Below are 20,229 nucleotides of genomic sequence, written 5' to 3' on the forward strand. Positions count from 1 at the left end.
CAGCAGACAAACTTATCAGTTACATTGCTCTCACAGAGACAGGTGCGTCCCACCACGTCTCCCACCTGTCCGGTTTATGATGCTGCAAATAATCCTGTGGCAATAGTTCACTTTTTACTGTTTATTTGAGAGCAAACCTGAGCAGGAATTGCACTGCTATGCCACTTCTTGTCAGGTCTCCTGCTCAACCAATTCCGTTGCTTATATGTTGTACATTACCTACCGATATTAGTAAAGGACGTTGCCAACTTCCCTTATTTCCAGTGGATTAGTTGACAAACCTTAGGAAAACTACTTTCTGAAAAACGGCATGCTCAGCACTTGATATTACATGAAAGCAATTAAGAAGACATTGTTTATTAGATTAAAATATACCATAATTCCTGTTTGGTGAATGTATTACCTAGAATTTACTCGAAACAAATAATAAACAAATAATAAACAAACAAACCATAACAACCTGCAAAACAAATAAAAGCCATAACCAAACTCCGCAGATGGACAATAAATCACCTCTCTAATGGCAAAGTGAGATTCATTTGTAATGCTAATAAGTTTGAATAAAAATACACAATAGAGAAAGTCATAATACAATTTCTTCATTTGCAAAATGCCTCACTCTTGTGATTGGCTGCTCGCTGCCGACCTGTTAATGGGCGGGGTAGGGGTCTGTGATGTACTAAAGGCCCACGAGGGATTCAGGGGTGACATGAGACTTCTGGGAGTTGGTTCTGTGTAGATCCTGAAAACTGAAGGAACACTTTAGACATCTGGACTAACTACTTTTTTATTTTGTTGTTTGTTTTTACTGCAATAGCAACTATGACAGCAACTAAATCCGAACTTTCCAACTGGTCAGACTATTCCACGGATGATTACTCATTGTTAGAAGAGTCAAATATTGTGCACATCAACTCCAGGACTTGGATAACTTCACCTGTTCAGTCTTCAAGTTCCAATCCTGCGTTTTCTTCCAGTGGAGTTTCTGGACGATACTCACACGGATCCATGGAAATGACGCTTGACAAATTTATTTCTGTGGGTACATTTTCAGACAGTTCTATCAATGAGATGGATGTTGATGAAATGCCAGAAGAGGCAAGCAAGCTTGGCAACCCAGGCCCGCAGAAACATCGGCGCGTGGCTGCAAACGCGAGGGAGCGAAGAAGGATGCACGGGCTCAACCGAGCATTTGACAAATTAAGGAGTGTAATCCCTTCATTGGAGAACGAGAAAAAACTTTCTAAATACGACACTCTCCAAATGGCACAGATTTACATCACTGAACTGTCCGAGATTCTGGATGGAGTTGTGCAGCCCGAGAGGAGTTCACGTACAGGATGCAGCTCTCCTGATAACCCCACCAAAAGAAATGCAATGCAAACCTTCTCGCCAGAAACCACCTTCAACAGCGATATCACCTACACAATGGACTCCCATCCAGCGCAGAAGAGGCTAAATGGAGAGCAGGGTAACACTTCTACCAAAGTGGGTCACCTCATCATCCTGACGACCCCTAAATCTGACCTGTCTATTGGAAATAAAAGGGCCTCCGCTTCTAACGGAAGTGATGGGGAGTCCTCACACTACAGTGATCCCGAGGACGGCCAGAGCAGCAGACAGTGACTCTTAACTGCCAGGATATTCTTTCAAATCAATTCCAAGGGAAATGTGTGGGTGTTTTACTGGTCAATGACAATTTGCTATCACTTGTCTGTGTTTTAGAAGACATGAGGGGCACCAAAATTGTTGAGTGTTGAGTTTGTAGCCGGTCTTGAAATGTTGGTATATGCTAGAATGAGAAAGGACAAGTAGCCTAGCAAACACAGTAGGTATCACCTGCCATATTTTATGATCCATATGATTAAATGCCACATAACACATGAGATACTTTTTAGAATTTTTTTTTCTTTTTTCATGTTCACAACATTTAAGGCTTCATGTAAAATGAATTTCTAGAGCCCAATCATTGCACTTTATCAAATGTGACTTGACTGATTGCATTTGCCCCTTTTGCTCTCTGCATATGTATTTAAACATGAAACTATTTTGGTATTTATGTAATGGTTATTTTACTTACGAAGAAGCAATAAAAAATAATTTGTTCTAAAATGTACATTTTTAAATTGATTTTCGGTCTCTCATTCCCCTCACAGAAAACCTTTTTAAACAGTATAAAATTGTGAATGATTAACTCAAAATATCCAATAAAAGTAAAGACCAATGATATTGTAGTGACTACACAAACATAATTAAATACATAATTATAGATATTATATCTATAATATTCTATGATCTATTCCTTCAGAATATTTTCTTTGACAATTAGTGGTGGAAGGTGGGGGAATCACTCTCTCCTGAGGGAAGGGCCGGCTGGAACTTTGCAAGGTCTTTAGAGAGGATATCTGACAGCCTCTGTTTAAAGCTACCAGGGATCTCAGTTGGATTGATGTTGGGGGAGACATGTCTGGCCCGCCCCTCCCCTCTTTCCTCTGCCTCCTCTTCCACTTGGACCGGGGACTGGTGTCGGGGCTGGCTGAGGGCTCGGGGCTGGGGCTTCGGGTGGGTCCGCTGAGGCTTTGTCCTGATAGGAGATCGGAGCTCAAGTTGGGGGTGTGACTTAGGCTGATAATAGTTAGGCTGCGGCTGCAACAGCAGTTGGCCTTGGAAATGTGTCTGGGATTGGCACTGGGACTGAGGTTTGCTCACTATTGCATATGTACACTCCATTTTAGAACTGTCTTTCTCTGTGACCCCCTGGCCCTCCACCCATGTTCTCAGGTTGTAATAGTCAGACTCTCCATTCAAGTTGTCCAGTCTGATTGCGTCCAGAGAATAACACCTCTCACTGTCCTCCTCATCCCCCCCAGACTCCAGGCTGGCCTCAGGCAGGCTCAGCATCCTCATAGGTGCTGGATGTTTGCAGCTCGCTCCAGAGCTGTCGTCTATTGTCGCATACAGCTGACCGTCACACTCATCGCTCTCTTCCTCGGGAAGTAAACATCCAGTGGGAGAGGACCTGGGTGGCTGTTGAGCGCCGGTGAGTCTGTCAGGATAGTCAGATTGGAGGTGGCTGCTGTCACGATAACAGCCCGAGGTCGGGGCTTCAGAAGGGGGAAGGGAGGTCCAGGGAGGAGGTTTCGTGTCCTCCTCCTGACGGTGCTGGGCGATGGCCTCCTCCACTGCCCAGTGGATCTGGGGACCCAGCTGGGACAGGAAGCTGAACTGCCCCTCCCCCGAGGAGCAGCGACGGCCTGCCTCGATGGAGAAGCCCCCCTGCGATCAAACACACCTTCACGGTTTAATCTCACGATAACACACAAGAGCATGGGGCTGCAGATGAAATAAAAGGGTTTCATGAAAATCATTCATATTCTCTAGGATTTATGAAGGCGACCTGCTCCGGCCACCTGTACCTTGAATAATCCAAATCTGCGTAGGAGGTGGTAGGGCCAGCTGTAGATGGTCTGGGCTGTGTAGAGCTCCAGCAGCAGGAGGCCGTCTGTGACCGGGCAAAGGAGGTAGTCCCCTGCCAGCTTACACCTGATCGAGGCCTCAGTGGGCTGGATTGTGACCGTGTACTGGGCTGAGGTTAAACAACAGAAAGGAAGAGATGATGCATGCAGAATTTGTTTTTTAGTATACCACAGGATCAAATGCTGTGTTTATCCACAATACTTTAAAGTCAATGAAACATGTAGATCAGAGTTTGAGATCAAATCACTCATACTGTATCTCAAGCATTCAGTCTAAGACAGAAGCAAAATTCGGGTCAAACCGAAGGGACTAATGGATGCCTATACAGTTGGCCTACAAGGATGTTCATATTCATATTTACTATACCAATATTTAATGGAACCAGACTTGAGTGCTTGGTTGTCAACAACACTAATCTTCTTCCTTACTCTCACAGAACATCTATGTAGGGATCAATTTCCTCGCTTTATTTCCTTCTCTGTATTGACAAAGTATTCTTTTGTCAATATGAGGAGTAGCGATAAGAAGCCATTTTGTTTGTTCATATAAGAGATATTGTCACGCTCCCTCCTATTAAGACATATCCTGTTTCAAAAGAACTTGTGGGGAAACACTGTCACGAAACATGATGAGGTGATAAGCCTAATTAAAAAAAGGCTCATGACTAAGCCACAATTGCAATGTTAATGTGAATAGATCAATGAATTACTGCTACCGGGTTTCCAAGATGAGTACAGTTCATTGTCTTCCATGGGTATCTCCCCCAATGTCTGAAGAACTCTCGTCTCTGGCTCTGTGGGTTCTTTCTGTTGAGCCAGAGGAAAGTGTTGCATCTTGGAGTGGAAACATACTCTCACTTATCTCTGTTTTATGATATGAACATTGTTAGACACACAAGCAGATTGAGGCTTGTGCAAGCAGCAAGATAGGAGAAGTGAAAAGGGCAGTTGCCATTATAACTTCCCCATTGCTGCTACTGTGGGTCTCAAATCTAGACCCACAGATAGAGGGGGTAAACAATAAACCCCCAGTTCAGAGAACCTAAAAAAAGACTGAGATAAACCTAAATTTACTTGATAACAGAATATTGATAGACCCCCCCCCCCCCCCCCGCCAACGACCAGGACCACCACCAACATGTACACACACTGACCTCTTCCCTCCAGCTCCGGGATTTTAGGCTATCTGGTGCCTGGAAGGCCACCTGTGAGAATGTGCAGACCCAGTCCTGGCAGGCGTCAGAGGCCAGAGTGTAGCACCGCTGGGTGGTGCTGAGGAGGAAGGCACTACACTCTGGGGGGCAGATCTCCTCCTGGGCCAGGGTGATGCTCAGGCAGTCACACAGACGGACCCTCTTCTCTGGCCTCCTAGACAGAGGGGACTTTGCATAGAGGGATGTGGGTCCGTCGCGCATGTTATAGAGCTCAACCCGGCCAACCCCCGACATGCTGGGCTGGAAAAGCATCGCCCAGGTCTTGCGCCAGGTTTTCTTTGGGTAACACCAACAAGGTTAAAGACTGGTCCTTCATACACACTCAATATTCTCAACTAGGTATTGCAGTCATGTTGACTTACTTCACCAGCCTAGTTTCATTAATCTCAAACGCAAGATTATTACGTATAACTTGTAGTTACTTTTTGTTCTGTTTGAAGCCATTCATTTATACATACCTTTCCAAACTTGACTCCTTGTAAATACAATACACCCTCCTTAAAGGCAACCTCCATGGCTTTGTCCAACTGTTTCCTCTGCCTCTGCCTGCTGTTACTTCTACACTACAGCACTGTGGGCGCAGTAAAAAAAAAAAAAAAAAAAAAAAAACACCCTACAAAAAACAAACCAAATCTATCTTTTGCACATCATCAGATGGCTACGTTCTCATTAATTCAGAAACAAAAATATTTTATAACATGCTTAGCTTAGTTCTCAGCTGTTTCCTGTAGAACCACCAGGAACCATAGCAGTATGTCTATGTAAAAACTATTTTATAGAAAGTGAGACTCACTTCCTTTTGTACACATTTCATCATTTTCGCAGTACAAATTACTTTCACAATGGTTTAAAAAGACGCTTTTTTTTCTTTTTTTAACACAAAATTGTTATTTAATTTTGCTTCATGGTTCCATATAAAATATTCACAGAAACATTTCATAGATGCATATGTCTTTACGTAAAAACAGAACTCATTTGTAACCCACATCTCAATGAGTCATCTCTGGCAACAAAAAGGAAGTCCATTTTAATTGAAAACATAATTCACACGACTGTACAATTCACTGAGCATGTCTACTGGTAGTTTAAAATCTGAGAGATTCAGAGCCTCAAACATGTCGTTAGAAGTCCATGGAGCTGTGAGCCAGGTAGTCCTTGCGTCCAATGTTGGTGACCTGTTTAGTCTGCATGGCCTCCAGCTTGGGGCAGTCGGTGATACGATGACCCAGACCACCACAGAACGTACAGCCTCTCTCCCCTGAGGACACAAGACCAATCAGGGTGTTACACAAGGAGCCTGTGCCATAACCTCTCAAAAGTTGCAAATTAGTAAATATGTGAATTAACTTAAACTTATTATTTTATTTTATTCAGGTAATAATTACAACATACTTTATTTACTGTAAATATGGATAATAGAAAGACACAGTAAAACTAAAGTGAGTTCTATTTCTGACCGCGAAAAGAAAATAACAAAATATTCAGGACAGGAGGAGAACAGTGAGAACATGAAAGAGACTGAAATGAGAGAGCCGGAGGGAGAGGATGGTGAAAGACAGAGACGTGCCTCCGATGTCCAGCATGGTCTCGTCTCCTGTCTGGAGCACCTGGAGGACCGGAGGCACCTTCTGCTTGGCCTCGATCAGCAGAGCTTTGAGATCCATCAGCACCGACTCATCTGCACAACAACACACAGAGACACAGGTTGTAACAAACGCTTCAACACCCTGGGGGCTGTGGAATGAGGAAATCCTTCTGTTGACATTTGTTAATTGTATGATATTGGTTGCTGCTTACCGCAGCCTTTGTTGATGAAGGTTGTTGCAATACCAGTTTTCCCAGATCTACCAGTTCTTCCAATCCTGTGGACTGAAATATGGGAAATGTATATGACGTGGGGGATTTCCGACAGTGGCTTTAAAACATGAGTAAAAACAAGGTGGGAAAAAGCACGACCTCGGTGTTAAAGAGGCCCTCACCATAGTTTTCTATCTCCTCTGGCATGTCGTAGTTCACCACGTGTTGAATGGCGGGAAAGTCCAGACCTTTGGAAGCCACGTCTGTGGCCACAAGCACATCTTTCTTCCCTTCCTTAAATGCTTCGATGGCTTTGGTTCTCTCCTCCTGGTCTGGAAACATCCAGAAGGATCAAATCAGGCTTCAGGACAAACATACAGCTGAATCTCGAGATTTGAGGGTGACAACACATAGAGAAAGAGATGGCTGAAATGTGTGAAGGAAGGAGGACACCTAGTGGTACGAGGTTGCAACTGCAGAGAAGGGGAACAGGCTGGACCCAATACATTACATTTAGTCATTTAGCAGACGCTCTTATCCAGAGCGACTTGCAGTAAGTACAGGGACATTCCCCCAGAGGCAAGTAGGGTGAAGTGTCTTTCCCAAGGACACAACATCCTTTTTCACGGCCTGGAATCGAACCGTCAACCTTCAGATTACTAGCCCGATTCCCTAACCGCTCAGCCACCTGACTCCCTGTTCAGAAGTACCCTTCTGAACACCACTGTTCATTTGATGTGTAACCTTTCCCTCCGTGGATGGCCACAGCCTCCACTCCTTTCAGCAGCAGGTACTCGTGGATGGCGTCTACGTCGGCTTTCTTCTCCGCAAACATCAACACCTGGAAGGAACGGGAAAGAAAAGGAACATGTTCACTTCGTGTTCAGACTCAACCACATCCCGAGTCCGGCGTTAACACATCCTGCCAAGCTGGATTGCGGGAAGTTTCGACAGCAGTGTGAACTCACAGGAGGTGGGGTTTTCTGCAAGCACTCCAGCAGGTACACCATCTTGGCCTCTTCCTTCACATACTCCACTTCCTGTACACACAGGGAGACAGCGCATTAGCTACACCTAGCTGGTTTATAAAAACAACGCTAAAAAGACTAACAATATCCCAACAATAGGATCTGGCATGTTGTCAAATGCTAATACATCCCACAGTGCTATATTGCCTGGTGAGCTTACCTGAATGACATCCAAGCTGGCAGCTCCGGCCCTGCCTACGTTTATGGTGATGGGTTTGACCAGGGCACTCTTAGCAAAGTTTGCGATCTTCTTTGGCATGGTGGCACTAAAGAGAAGAGTCTGTCTCTGACCCTGTAGGATGACAGTGCTGTTACCAAGGTTCTTGCAGGTTTCAGGTTTTTTGGGCAAAGTTTGCAGCGAGCCTCGTGTCTCGTTGAATGTACACTTTCCCATTTTTAACAAACTAACAAACTCTGAGGAGACGCAAATGTATTTTGCAGTAAGGTATTGAATGAACAAGAGTAAAACCTTTTTTAGACCTGTCTAAATGAAATTTAAGACCTCGGATGAAAATCTGGCCGTTTTTAAGGCTTTCAAGGCCTTAAATTTAAAGTTCATAATTTTTTACATTTGCAGACCCCGCGGGAACCCTGTGTTACGTAACTGCTTCGAGACACATCCTGCTTTGTGTGTCAGGTGATCCCTGGTGGGTGACAATAAGGAAAGTGACCACTGTCCACTACAACTACACGGTTGAAATTCTCCCATGGTTCCACCAGTCTCCTGGGCAGGCTACATACACCTCTCCCAACGGGGGGCTGACCTTAAAGTAGGAGAAGATGGTCCTGATGTCCTCCTCGAAGCCCATGTCAATCATCCTGTCAGCCTCGTCCAGGGCCAGGTAACGGCAGATGTCCAGGCTTATCATCTTCTTCTGGAGCAGGTCCATCAGCCTGCCAGGGGTGGCCACCATCATGTGGACCCCCCTGCAACCCAGGGAGGAGACAAACAATCAGCCAGGACCGAGGCCCATAGATGGACAGAAAACAGCAACTGAAACCTAGTTCCTCTCTACTTAAAATACAACAACAACAAAGTAACCCGATCCGTGCATTGGCAAACACTTGTGTCTGTTGTTGACCCCAGCAGCCAGGACTTACTGGTTGACCACCTCCATCTGCTCTTTGACGGACATGCCTCCGATGCAGAGGGCGGAGCGCAGCTGGGGGGCTCCTTCCTCCTCCAGCAGCTTGCAGTAGTACTCTATGATGCTGTGGGTCTGCCTCGCCAACTCTCTCTGGAAGGGAACCAGGGTAACTGTTACCATACCGCTGTTATATACTATCATCTAAGAATGTGTCTGTCAGAAGCTTAGTCTCTCTCCCGATGGCTTAGTTCAAGCTCAAATGATGTCGGACCCGAGTTGACGACTCACCGACGGGCAAATGATGAGTCCGTAGGGCCCTTCTCTCTTGCAGAAGGGAAGCCTCTTCTCCTGCTCCAGGGAGAACATGATGATGGGCAGGGTGAAGACCAGGGTCTTTCCTGACCCAGTGAAGGCGATGCCAATCATGTCTCTGCCTGACAGGCTACATACAAATGGGAGCAACGTCATCCATAAGACAGAAACACGACCAGACCCTGAAGTCAAGACAAGTAGCCAGGAATGCTAGAGGGGAGACAGGAGGACTGGGTCTACTCACACAGTAGGGATTCCCTGGACCTGAATAGGTGTGGGATGCACAATCCCTTTCTTCTTCAAACCTTTCATAACAGCTGGAGGGACAATTAGTGAAACATAAGATGGGTATATTAATAAAGTGAGTTTCTTTTGAATGAAAATATCATAGCAGGTGTGTTAGAAGATTAATGGTGAGTGGGTGCGGTGCAGTGTCTCTCACCTTGTGGAAACTTCATCTCTCTGAAGGTCTTAATAGGAGCAGGGACACCATCTCCATCCACCAGGATGTGGAACTTCTTCCTGACGCGCTCGTGTCTGGCAGGGGGCATGTTTAGGATGTACCGCGGAGCCTTCCAGCTGGACCGGACAATCACAGTGAGAGGACGGGTGAGTGTTACCACAAGCTTTACATCATAAGCCCCAAGGCCTTAGTTTGAACCCAACCATGGAACTTACCTTGTTTTGATTGGATCGTCGTATATGATGCCTTTAGCCATCTCTTTCACTGACATGAGAGCTGACCCCAAGAGAAACAAGATGTTTAATCTCAAGATAATGAGAAATGCTGATATAGTGAATATTCATTGAGTGCATGGGGGGCATGTAATAAAAGTCATAACCACCTCTTTGACTGAGCCAATCCCCTTTTCAACCTGCTACATTTCACAGTATGAAGGCAGGTTGGAATCTGGTAATGGTTTACCTCTGCCCTCAGCAACGCTCTCCAGAATCTTCTCTTCCTCCTTCAGCTGTTTCTCCTTGGCCGACTCCTTACGGGCTACGAACAGAATGAAACAGCACAGGGGCTTAGCACTAAACATGATCCCTACTTCTCAGGGCCTCACTGGTGGACCATTGTAACATACATCTTATACACTGTTGACATGAACACTCAAAATGTGGTACCTTCTGCTTTCTCCTTGAGGTGCTGGTGCTGGTCCAGGAGGCTGACGTTGGAGCGAGGCCCCAGACCTTCCTCTTCATCCCTCTGCTCTCCTCCGCTGTCCTTCTGATCCTCCTCCACTGCCTTCCCTCGCAGACGTAGCATCTTCTGAAGCTGTAGAACAGGAGAAGGTATAACAACCAGGCTGGAATCGAAGTCTATTATACGCAATTTACGAATAATGTGTGATAATTCATGTTAGTAATATGATAAGTGATGTTTGAGAATGATTAACTACAGGATTATAGAGGACATTGAATCCAGTGGGGGTTCTACACAGGGACCTTTTACAGTGCCCCTGTAAAAATGCCCCTGGCCCCCCCTGAGCTGGCTGAATAATATATACACTACCGTTCAAAAGTTTGGGGTCACCCAGACAATTTTCCATGAAAACTCACACTTTTATTTATCAAATAAGTTGCAAAATGAATAGAAAATATAGTCAAGACATTTACAAGGTTAGAAATAGTTATTTGTATTTGAAATATTAATTTTGTTCTTCAAACTTTGCTTTCGTCAAAGAATGCTCCATTTGCAGCAATTACAGCATTGGAGACCTTTGGCATTCTAATTCTAATTCTTCTAATCATCCATTAGTCTTCTAAGGTAATTAGCAAACACAATGTACCATTTGAACACTGTAGTGAGAGTTGCTTGAAATGGGCCTCTATACACCTATGTAGATATTTAATTAAAAAACAGACGTTTCCACCTAGAATAGTCATTTACCACATTAACAATGTATAGTGTTTTTCTGATTAATTTAATGTTATCTTCATTGAAAAAAAGTGCTTTTCTTTGAAAAATAAGGACATTTCTAAGTGACCCCAAACTTTTGAACGGTAGTGTGTGTATTATATATACAGTACCGTGCAAAATTGCACTTTTATACTGCTGCACAAATAAATAAAAATTATATTACATATATTTATTTGATTAAACATTGCATTAAAATCTGATACACTTAAACGCCGCCCTCAAAAAAATGCAGCAACATTAAATTTAGATTTTTCTGTGTTGTTCTTAATTACGGATTAAATAATAATAATAAAAGCTGCCCTCGTGTACACACCGCCCTCATCTAAACATGTAATTCAAGAAAAGCTATAGCATTTAATTGAAGAAATACAGTATAAGACATTATTTGTGTAAAACATCTTGGGTGCCCAAGACTTATGCACAGTACTGTATATTTTTTTTCGCCAATGATTGAATCTGCTTGTGATCAGGACGCAAAATAGCACTTGTACATGGCATCCTTCATATGGGTAGGTGTGAAACAATCTGGACATTAACTGATGTGTACATACCATTTGGTGCTTTCGTATTTTAACGGGAACGTATGGAACATAGGCGTCATCTTCAGATCTCTCTGATCCCGATTTTTCTTCCTCGCCGTAAGACCTCTGTTGTAGAAACAAATGGACAGACAATATTTTAGTTCATCTCCAGTTTTAAATGCCCTATACATATTAGCATGACCATCTACTTACCCAGGCTGAGGATAAAATAGTATTAAACCCAACAACATAGTCTAGCTATCTAATAAATGTACTGCTTGATGTCTAGGTTATGGTTGGAAACAAATTGAAATATTCTTTCATTTCATAAACCCAATTAACTCTAGAAATGAAAATAATTTGTATAAATAACTATGTAAGCTTGTGCAAGTCGAAATTGAGCACCCCATGCTATGATGTATTCCATTGCATGGGGTTTAGCCTAAACAGTTTAGATAGCTAGCTACTGTAGCACAGCACAGTATTAATCCAAAACAAAATGCTAACGTGTGAAAGCTAATCACTTACCTTCTTGAGTCGATTTTCCGCCTCCATTGTTGTAGGTGTTTCTTGTCAAATATATATGCTCTTCTGACCTACTTATGACCATGAAACAATACGACAAAACGCTGCTTCTTTTCTTCCTTCAGGGACGCAGTTGGCTAGTACTAGCCTACAAACGCACCAAGAACGAAGTCGATTTGTTTCTGTACGGGAAGCTGAGAAGGACATTATGTTGCTGGAGTGGACGTTTCCACAAAGCAAAGCAACTTAGTTTTTACTTGTGTTAACACTATAACTCGGGCTAAAACGATTAAGAAAGCAAACAACACACTTTATTTTTCAAAACTGTCATGTTTTAATCTTTCTTAACGAAAGATTTTCACAGTATCAAAAGTGAATAATAAAAAACAGAAAAGCCAACATACACTTGGCTATTTATGGTATTATAAATCTACATTCCAAACATTTAAGATAATGTCCTCTAGTTGAATATAACCTGGATAGCATCAGATGTAGAACATGAAAACAAAGTTCATAACAGATTTTTAGGAAAAGAAAACATCCCATCTCAAGGAGTCTCCAACAAATTGCTTTGATTCAATTAAAACACAAGCTCCACTTCCCATCACTATACTAACTTGATTCTTATGTTCTCATCAGAGGGATAATCAAGGTCAGAGACTGCGGAAGGGGAGTGGTAGCCAAGGAAGCAGTGGAAGAGGGTTTAGCTAAGAGCACAGAATGACCTATGATCACTAAAGCTGTCCTTATGTACAAACGTTGAAATGATTAGATGAAGCAGAAGTATGCCATGGTCTTGAGGAAGCTGTCTTGCACCAGTGTACGTTCAGCTGTAAGAGCTATACAACTGCAGCAGTTTGAGACTTTCATGAGGCAGACAGTGGTCCGTTTCTCCACTGAAGCACACTGGAATAAAATGTATGATTACTGGACAACCGATAAAGGAAAATAAAAAAAGAGTTGGGAACATGTTTCAAAGCCAGAACTATATCAAAAACCACCATGGGGGGAGATATTAGCTCAATTAAAATACCAGAGGGATAAAAATGTTTTAAGCAAGATACACCCAGTGACTAATGTTAGGCATTGCCCGTTATCAGATTTGGATAAAATAGAGGTTTTCAGAATCACTTTTAAATATCATGCACAAGGGGGCTCTGGCTTCATTCATCACATCTTGTATGATGTAGGTAGATTAAAGTGTTAAACAAACACAGTAATTGAATAAATATATATACTTTTTTTTCAGATCAAGTTTATATTAGTGTCGTATTGATTACTTCGCAAACGTTCATGTTTTAAAAAACAAAAACATTTCATGTAACAATTTTATACAAAAACCGTGGTAGGACATTGGGTGCCTGTCATGCCATTTCATCCATCTTTGTTGATTGCTTTAGAAATTGCATTGCTTTAAAAACAAAAACTACAGAATGAGATACTCCAAATGCCACTACACCTGACGCTACCAGTCACGACCTAATGCAGCGTTTAGCCAGTGATTCAGTGGATTGAATAGGGGTCAGTTAAATCTATGGCACAATTTATGCAGTACGGTTGAGTTTAGGTGACTAGGGTGCCATAAAATCCTACACAAGGACAGTGGATATGTCTTTTCCCCCCTAACTGACACTGAAAAAAAATCTATCTGTGGAGTCACCTTCACAATACTTTCTTCTTAAATTCATTGTAAAATGATATAAAGCTGGAACGTCCTCACATTCTCATCACAGAAATGGTGTGAAGGGGCCAGAGGAGCAAGAACAACTGCAACAAAAACAGGAATGAGCAACAGAGTACCTTTGGAGTACCAAACCGAACCAATAGGAATCCAGAGGTTTAACAATGTTAAAATGTGCCACATTTGCAATAAAACACTTTTATTGTAAGGTAACTGTTTACATACTACATTAAATGAAGCACACAGATGAAGCGGGTCAGACAAAGTTGATTATTTTCCATTTTTGCAACTCGTTTTGTGATCATCACCAAGATAGCAAAAGTTGGAGTTGGCCTTGTGAGATATCCCTGGCTAGTAGCCAATAGGATTATAGTCCTTCTGAATGGAAAACGATGCTGCCCCAGGGTCCCTTGGCTTTGCGACGAAGAAGAGGAGGAAGTGGGAATGAGTAAAAAGGCCTCCGGCCAATCAGGGTTCTATTGACAGTTATGTTGGGAACTTGGGAGTTCTGTAGTCCGGGGCCCATCAAGTTATTGAGCTGCGTTTGAAGAAACCTTTTTGAGGCTAAAGTTGGACCAGTTCACTGCTACCTTCTGGCGGGTTTGTTTAGCAGAATCAAGGCAAAACCTGCAGCAGAAAGTGAAAGAGACAGATAAGAAGGAGAGCTTCAGATGACCACAATCAATCAACGCGTCAGAGAACATTCTGACAGCATGACTGCCGTGTGGCCTCTGCAGTGCACAGGTTCCTCCACATTCAGTGCCTACCTTTTGAAGTATTCCACCTCACGATCAATCTCATCCATTTCTGTAGCATCTACATCTTTCGGCAGAAAAACATCATCTAGGAAATGAAGAGAGTCACAGTAAAAGTGCTGCCACACACATACATGCCCTAACTACACCATAGTTTATCAATGAGCGCCATTGTCTGACATAGCCTACCAATAGCAGGGCCAGATTTCTCGCCCTTGTTCTTGTTCTTCTTATTCTTCCCCTTGGGCTGCTGCTGCTGTCCATTTGTAGGAGCAGTGGAGTGACCTCTGCCCTCTGACTCCTGTTCCGAGCGACCTCCACGTGTCTCTGCGTCAGCCTTGCCCCTGTGGGTGTTTGAGACCCCACTGGCTGTTCCGTTGGTCGCCTGTCTGGGTGGCCTGGACTCTGTGGGGTTCTTGGGCACGGTTCTCTGGCTGTCTGCAGAGGACAGGGGCTGAGGTGGAGGGGGCTGTCGGGACCCGATCTTATAACTGTTAGATCCCAAGTCTGCCCCCTTGCTCATCAATTCGTTCCCAGAGGCAGCTTTGGTGGGTTTGGCTGGGTTCTGCTCAGTCAGAGGCTGCTCCTGCCTTTGCTGCTGCTTTTTACCCTTCTTGGCTTTAGCAGCACCAGCCCCAGCAGCGGCAAAGTTCCTGGGATCCAAGACATCCTCCTTGGGCTTGGCAGCAGCAGGGACCGGGGTCTGCTGCTGGCTGTCCGGCCCAGAAGAGGGGCACATCTCTGGGGAACGAATGCGGATGAGCTTGGACAGATTGGGTGTGGAGTGCAGCCGCTGGACATCTTTGGCAGCCCCGGTGGCAGCCCCGGTGGCAGCCCCGGTGGCAGCCCCGGTGGCAGCCCCGGTGGCAGCCCCGGTGGCAGCCCCGGTGGCAGCCCCGGTGGCAGCCCCGGTGGCAGCCCCGGTGGCAGCCCCGGTGGCAGCCCCGGTGGCAGCCCCGGTGGCAGCCCCTGCAGTGGCGGTTGTGTTGGAGGAGGAGAGGCTGTGGGCTTCCTCCCAGCCGTTCACCAGGTCCAGATGGCTCTTGAAGGTGCCCAGGGAGAGAGGGGCCAGGTCCAGGTCGATCTGCTGCAGGTCGGAGGAGCCGTTGAGGTGTGACAGCAGATGGTTGCCCTCCAGCGTAGCCGCCTTCTTAGGGAAATCGTTGACATCCAGGTTGAGGTCATACATGCTAAAGGAGGCCCGGATAGAGTCCTTGATGGTGTTCTTGATCTCCTCCAGCCGGCTGGTGAGGAAGCTGTTGACCCGCTCCAGCTCCAGCTGGGGCCACTCCAGCAATCGGCTGGCCTCCGAGCCCTCAGGGCTGGGATCGTCTGCAGGCTCTGGAGGGGTGGATAGGGGGTCGCTGCCTCCAGCCTCCATGCAGCCATGCGACTTCTCCTTTTCCTGACACAGTGGAGAGAGATAGAGAGCGACAGAGAAAGACAAAGAAACAATAATCAGTAAATAGATGCAATTCATGATAAATAAACATAATAAATAAAAGGTAGCACCTAGTATATCCTCCATTCTCACCTCTCTTACCTTCTTCTTCTGTTTATGACGGGCCCGTTTGGCCGCCTTGGCACTGTTGATGGGTTTGGGCTCCGAGTTGTTGATGAAGTCCAACAGCTCGTCGACGTCCCGGTTGTCGATTGCGCTGGCGACGCCCGGGTCTGAGTCTTGTTGCAGAGGCAGCTCTTCCTTGCGTCGGGTCAGACGGGATCGTAGCTTCTCCCGGATCTCGGCATAGTTACGACTCGTCGGTGCAGCAGGAGGCTGGACGTGGAGAAAACAGATTTTGCGTTCACTTCTCTTAACTGCATATTTTAAAGGAAACAACTTCTGGCATTTTAACAAAAGAGCGAAACCAATGGATGGTCCATATATTAGAGTTTTTTATCATCAGAAAAAAAGGCCAACATTGCAGCTAAAGATGACACTTACTGCGTTGTGTCCGAAGAACTCGCAGTAGCAGCAGTCGCAATACTTCCCATCCTTCTGGTTGGTGGAGGAAGAGGCACAGGAGCTCCTCTCAGAGCTGCTGTCCTCGTCCTCACCCTCCTCCAGCTCCGACGGAGCGTGGCACAACGTCCCGTTAGCCAGCTTGTGTCCTTTACACGCCTGGTCCCTGAGGGAAGGACACACAGGGACAGACAAGTCAGACGACGTGTCGAGCAAAGCAATGGAATAGAGAACAGCCCAGTACTAGATTAAAAAACTAAACGAATATGTCATGTGGCGCATTAGGGATTAAAAAAACCTACCTGACCTACTGTATTTCAAACCTCAAATACCCACCACTGGGTAAATGGACAACAATCACAACAACAACAGCCATGCTCCAGACTAACCTGCAGGCCCCTGCTGTCAGATGTCCTACGTTGGAGGTGGCCACTGTCGCACCGCTGTTCCCGTTACAGGGGTGGTTACAGCCCATGAGGGACCCGCCCAGTTTGCTGTGCTGAGTGTTGACAGCAGGAATGTGGGAGTTCTTGCAGGGGCTAGGCTTGTGGAGGGCCGTGGGGCTGTCAGGCCCAGAGGAGAGCTTGGCTGACGGGCTGTGGAGGTTTGGTACCAGAGGAGAGAAGGGAGCGTGAGCAGCGAGGCCGGGGCTGGGAGAGGAAGGGACGTGGCCGTGCGTTCCCGAGCTCTGCTTGGGCGGTAGGAGAGAGGAATGCTGGGAGGAGAGACCAGTGGGGCTGTTGGGGGGCACAGACAGGTCCGAGTGTTGGTGGTGATCACTGGGATGGAAGGCTTCACCTGGGGGAGAAACAGAAAAAGTCAAGAAAGAGTCTTTCAGCAAGGAGATTCTGGACCCCAACTCAAGTATATTTTCAAATGTATGGGAAAATTGTGATAAAAAGATAAAGATGGGCAAGCTTCACACCTGGCGGAGTTGGTCTTCTGCACATGGTCTTGAAGTGCTTGGGGGTGGTCTTACAGAGGTCAGAGGTAGAATGGGGGTTGCCAGGAGACGTTCCGCTGGAATTCTGGGATGAGGGGTGACTGTAGGGGCACACTTTGGCCCCTGAGGTCTTAGCAGATTTCCCAGGTGCCTCATGAGAACCTCGTTTCTCGTGACACACTGGTCCCCTTGTTCCACCTGGAGGTGTAGAGGTGACTACATTACACACAGCAACCAGCATCTGCTCATTGACGTCATACTCTGGTTGTCATGTCTTTTTTATCCAATATGAAACTCATGTTTAACTTCTGCCACAACAACAATGCTGGTACTAACTAGTGATGCACCAAAATGAAAATTATGGGCCGAAACCGAAACTTCAAGATGCACTTGGCTGAACACTGAAACCGTTTTTCTTTTGTGCCCATTTTTAAATATATTTTAAATAATTGTATCAATATTAGACTATACAAATTATTTCAATTTCGGCATTGTACCCCTCTAGAAATGTCTGTTGAACAAACACTGCAGATTGCAAATTTTATGTTCTTATCAGAAACATTTAAGTATTTCCACATCACTGACATGATCCCCCTTTGTGGGGCAGCGCCGTGATAATGGCTGGATCGAACAGGAGTGAAATCTGAGTTCTGAGCACTGTGGGCCGGGGCAGCATTTATTTTTGGCTCATTTTTGGCCTCTTCTCTCTTTTCGCCAAAAAACGAAAATGCCACTTTCGGCAGAAAGTTTTTGGCTACGACATTTTTGGTGCATTCCTAGTTAAAGGATAACTGGGTTGGGTTAGCAGACCTTGCTGTGAGTGTGGGGCTGCATTGTGGTTGCAGTGGACCCCTCCATTGCTGTGGGCAGAGTTCCAGAGGCCAGACAGCTTGTGGGCTGACAGGAAGGAGCTGGGGTCCCAGTCTACAGAACTGTGCTCTGGGTACCCATTCCCACAACTCTGGGATTTGCAGGAGGACGAGTGTGACAACGGTACCTGAAACAAAACAGGACAGGCACAAGGCTACTTTAGAAGGCTTTTTAAATGCAAGATGATATTTGGCACCACAATAAATTGGCCGGCCTGCGGCATGTGGGCCAGTCAGGCTGTCCAAGTAGCTATTCCACAGTTGCACAGTGCATCTAATATTCTGTGCATTGTCTCGTTAAAAGGTGCACCTCCATTCAACCAAAAACTGCAAGGAAGAACCAAGCGGTGCACCCATGTTTATGTAGGTCCTGAGCATGGCGAGACTTTATATGAAGCACTGGGCCATAGTCCAACGAGGCCATGTGTCCCTCTGCTACAGATATCAATAAGCATACCCCTGCTCAGGGGTGGGAGGGAGATTCCATCATATATCCTCCTACATTCATCTCTGACATCTCTGCTACACTAAACCGTAAAGTCCCATCACATAGCCTACCTCATCCAAGCTACCATAACGACCAGTGTGGTCCTTTCAGGCCTGTCATACTGACCGGTGTGGGCTCCTCCTGGGCACTCCGCCTCTCCTCCTCCTCCACGCTCTTCCGGCAGCTCTGGCAGATCCAGAGGGGCACCTCCCCCAGGAGAGACTGGGACAGGGAGGGCACCGCGTCAGCCAGCTTACGGCCCACCGTGTCTGCCAGCTTCGCCCCGTGACCCCCAGGGAGACCGTTCACAGAGTTTGCCCCCCAGTCCTTAAACTCACGATGACACAGTAGGCAGCAGGTGTGCATAGGCTGGATGGCAGATGTAAGTGGAAAAAGGTAGGTCTTAAACACTGCTGTTGGTTCAGAGTTTACTAACTTAGGCACTAAAGGATATGATTAGGCAGGTAAGCGAGTACCATGTGAGGGTATTTCTTCATAAGAAGTAAAGCATCTTATAAAATCAGTTCTATGATCGCAGCCTCTGCATGGGCAAAATCATGTGAAGGTTACCTATCGAGACAACTTGGTTTCACTTTACACAAGGCACACAGATTCACATATTCATGACGTCCACCTCAACTTTACGCTTGGTTGACAGCAAGAAACGATAACGTAAGATGGACTACCATAACACCAAGCTGCCTGACTGATAAAACACAGCTAACATGCATGATTCTGCTGTAGACAATGAGCAATTCAGTATTAACCACGCAGAGCCAGCTGTGTTGTGTAATCTATAAAGCAATGATCTGCACATATAACGTTGGATAGCTAGCTTTCTGGACGGGTAAAAACTGCCTGGTGCAGTTACCACTAATAGTCTGTAAGTGTAAACTTTAACTGCAAGCTAGTCTGAGATCCAGATTCGATTATGGCACTTCGAAGCCAGCATTTACGACGTGTCCGATGCACGCGCACAACAATGTCAAACTTATAACTGGTATTGTAGGTAACTGATACAAACAAGTAGGTTATTTTTTGGCTTGCCAGCGTTTGGTAAACTGATGTGGATGTCTTTTTGCTTGCATGCACAATTTATAGCTAATGAGTTATTTATTTATTTAGCTGGCAAGCTAGCTAGCTTTGTAGCAAATGGATCTACCCCGACCACGTTACGGAAACGAAAATAAAACATAAACCCTTGTTCATTGTGCACCCATAGAATCCAATCCACAACTTAAAACACGTAAATATATACATATAAAAAGCAGCCATGTGACTTTGAGGGCTGGTTAGCTGCCTAAGTTATGTTCAAATGCTAGCTAGAAAGCTAGCTACCTGATTCGCCCTGGTGGCCAGTCTATCCAGCCCTGCATCTCCGCCACCACCGCCAGCTGCATCGCCGGGAGAGACGGGGTTCTTCGATATGTTCTGCTGTCCAGGCACCAGCTCCTTGTGCCCGACTCCTTGTTGTTTGGTTTTCTTCCTTGCCATTACTCAAGTGTTCGTGATATCCTTTGGCCAAGTTTGCACCAGTTTGGAGGGTTTACACACACAGTTTCTGTTCTTCTAGGATCACAAATGTTCCCTATCTTCTCCAGTCAAGACAACAGTCAATATGGCGGAGAACTGGCACACTGTGGAGT

At 45.4% G+C, this 20,229-nt stretch overlaps 4 protein-coding genes across 5 annotated transcripts; 1 reads left to right on the forward strand and 3 right to left on the reverse strand.

The window, feature by feature from the left end:
* The first annotated feature begins 696 nt into the window (after positions 1–696).
* atoh1b (atonal bHLH transcription factor 1b) lies at positions 697–1,869 on the forward strand. The gene has a single exon (XM_062475888.1). The coding sequence runs from the start codon at positions 823–825 to the stop codon at positions 1,624–1,626; it is 804 nt and encodes a 267-aa protein (XP_062331872.1). The 5' UTR covers positions 697–822; the 3' UTR covers positions 1,627–1,869.
* Positions 1,870–2,079: 210 nt separating this feature from the next.
* On the reverse strand, positions 2,080–5,525 carry dok3 (docking protein 3). The gene is made up of 5 exons (XM_062475887.1): positions 5,149–5,525; positions 4,631–4,966; positions 4,193–4,283; positions 3,417–3,586; positions 2,080–3,276 (listed from the first exon to the last, which is right to left on the reverse strand). Exons 1-5 carry the CDS (start codon positions 5,203–5,205, stop codon positions 2,326–2,328), a joined length of 1,605 nt encoding a protein of 534 aa, XP_062331871.1. The 5' UTR covers positions 5,206–5,525; the 3' UTR covers positions 2,080–2,325.
* A 172-nt stretch (positions 5,526–5,697) lies between these two features.
* On the reverse strand, positions 5,698–12,070 carry LOC134032081 (probable ATP-dependent RNA helicase DDX41). Its single transcript, XM_062475886.1, has 17 exons — positions 11,889–12,070; positions 11,391–11,486; positions 10,044–10,194; positions 9,841–9,915; positions 9,594–9,654; positions 9,358–9,494; positions 9,160–9,232; positions 8,892–9,045; positions 8,617–8,753; positions 8,280–8,442; positions 7,676–7,807; positions 7,456–7,527; positions 7,232–7,328; positions 6,670–6,819; positions 6,488–6,559; positions 6,258–6,368; positions 5,698–5,948 (listed from the first exon to the last, which is right to left on the reverse strand). Exons 1-17 carry the CDS (start codon positions 11,913–11,915, stop codon positions 5,812–5,814), a joined length of 1,845 nt encoding a protein of 614 aa, XP_062331870.1. The 5' UTR covers positions 11,916–12,070; the 3' UTR covers positions 5,698–5,811.
* A 1,447-nt stretch (positions 12,071–13,517) lies between these two features.
* Positions 13,518–20,226, reverse strand: fam193b (family with sequence similarity 193 member B). Of its 2 annotated transcripts, none has more exons than XM_062475884.1 (10): positions 19,922–20,226; positions 18,710–18,952; positions 18,038–18,224; positions 17,210–17,425; positions 16,674–17,082; positions 16,267–16,450; positions 15,856–16,098; positions 14,511–15,726; positions 14,334–14,409; positions 13,518–14,193 (listed from the first exon to the last, which is right to left on the reverse strand). In XM_062475884.1, the coding sequence occupies exons 1-10, from the start codon at positions 20,075–20,077 to the stop codon at positions 14,097–14,099; spliced, it is 3,027 nt and encodes a 1,008-aa protein (XP_062331868.1). In that variant the 5' UTR covers positions 20,078–20,226; the 3' UTR covers positions 13,518–14,096. The 2 variants fall into 2 exon arrangements, with proteins under 2 accessions (XP_062331868.1, XP_062331869.1); XM_062475885.1 differs by having other exon boundaries at positions 15,865–16,098; positions 19,922–20,225.
* Between the last annotated feature and the right edge of the window lie 3 nt (positions 20,227–20,229).

The sequence above is a fragment of the Osmerus eperlanus genome, chromosome 13, assembly GCF_963692335.1.
Source record: "Osmerus eperlanus chromosome 13, fOsmEpe2.1, whole genome shotgun sequence".
Taxonomy (NCBI): Eukaryota; Metazoa; Chordata; class Actinopteri; order Osmeriformes; family Osmeridae; genus Osmerus; species Osmerus eperlanus.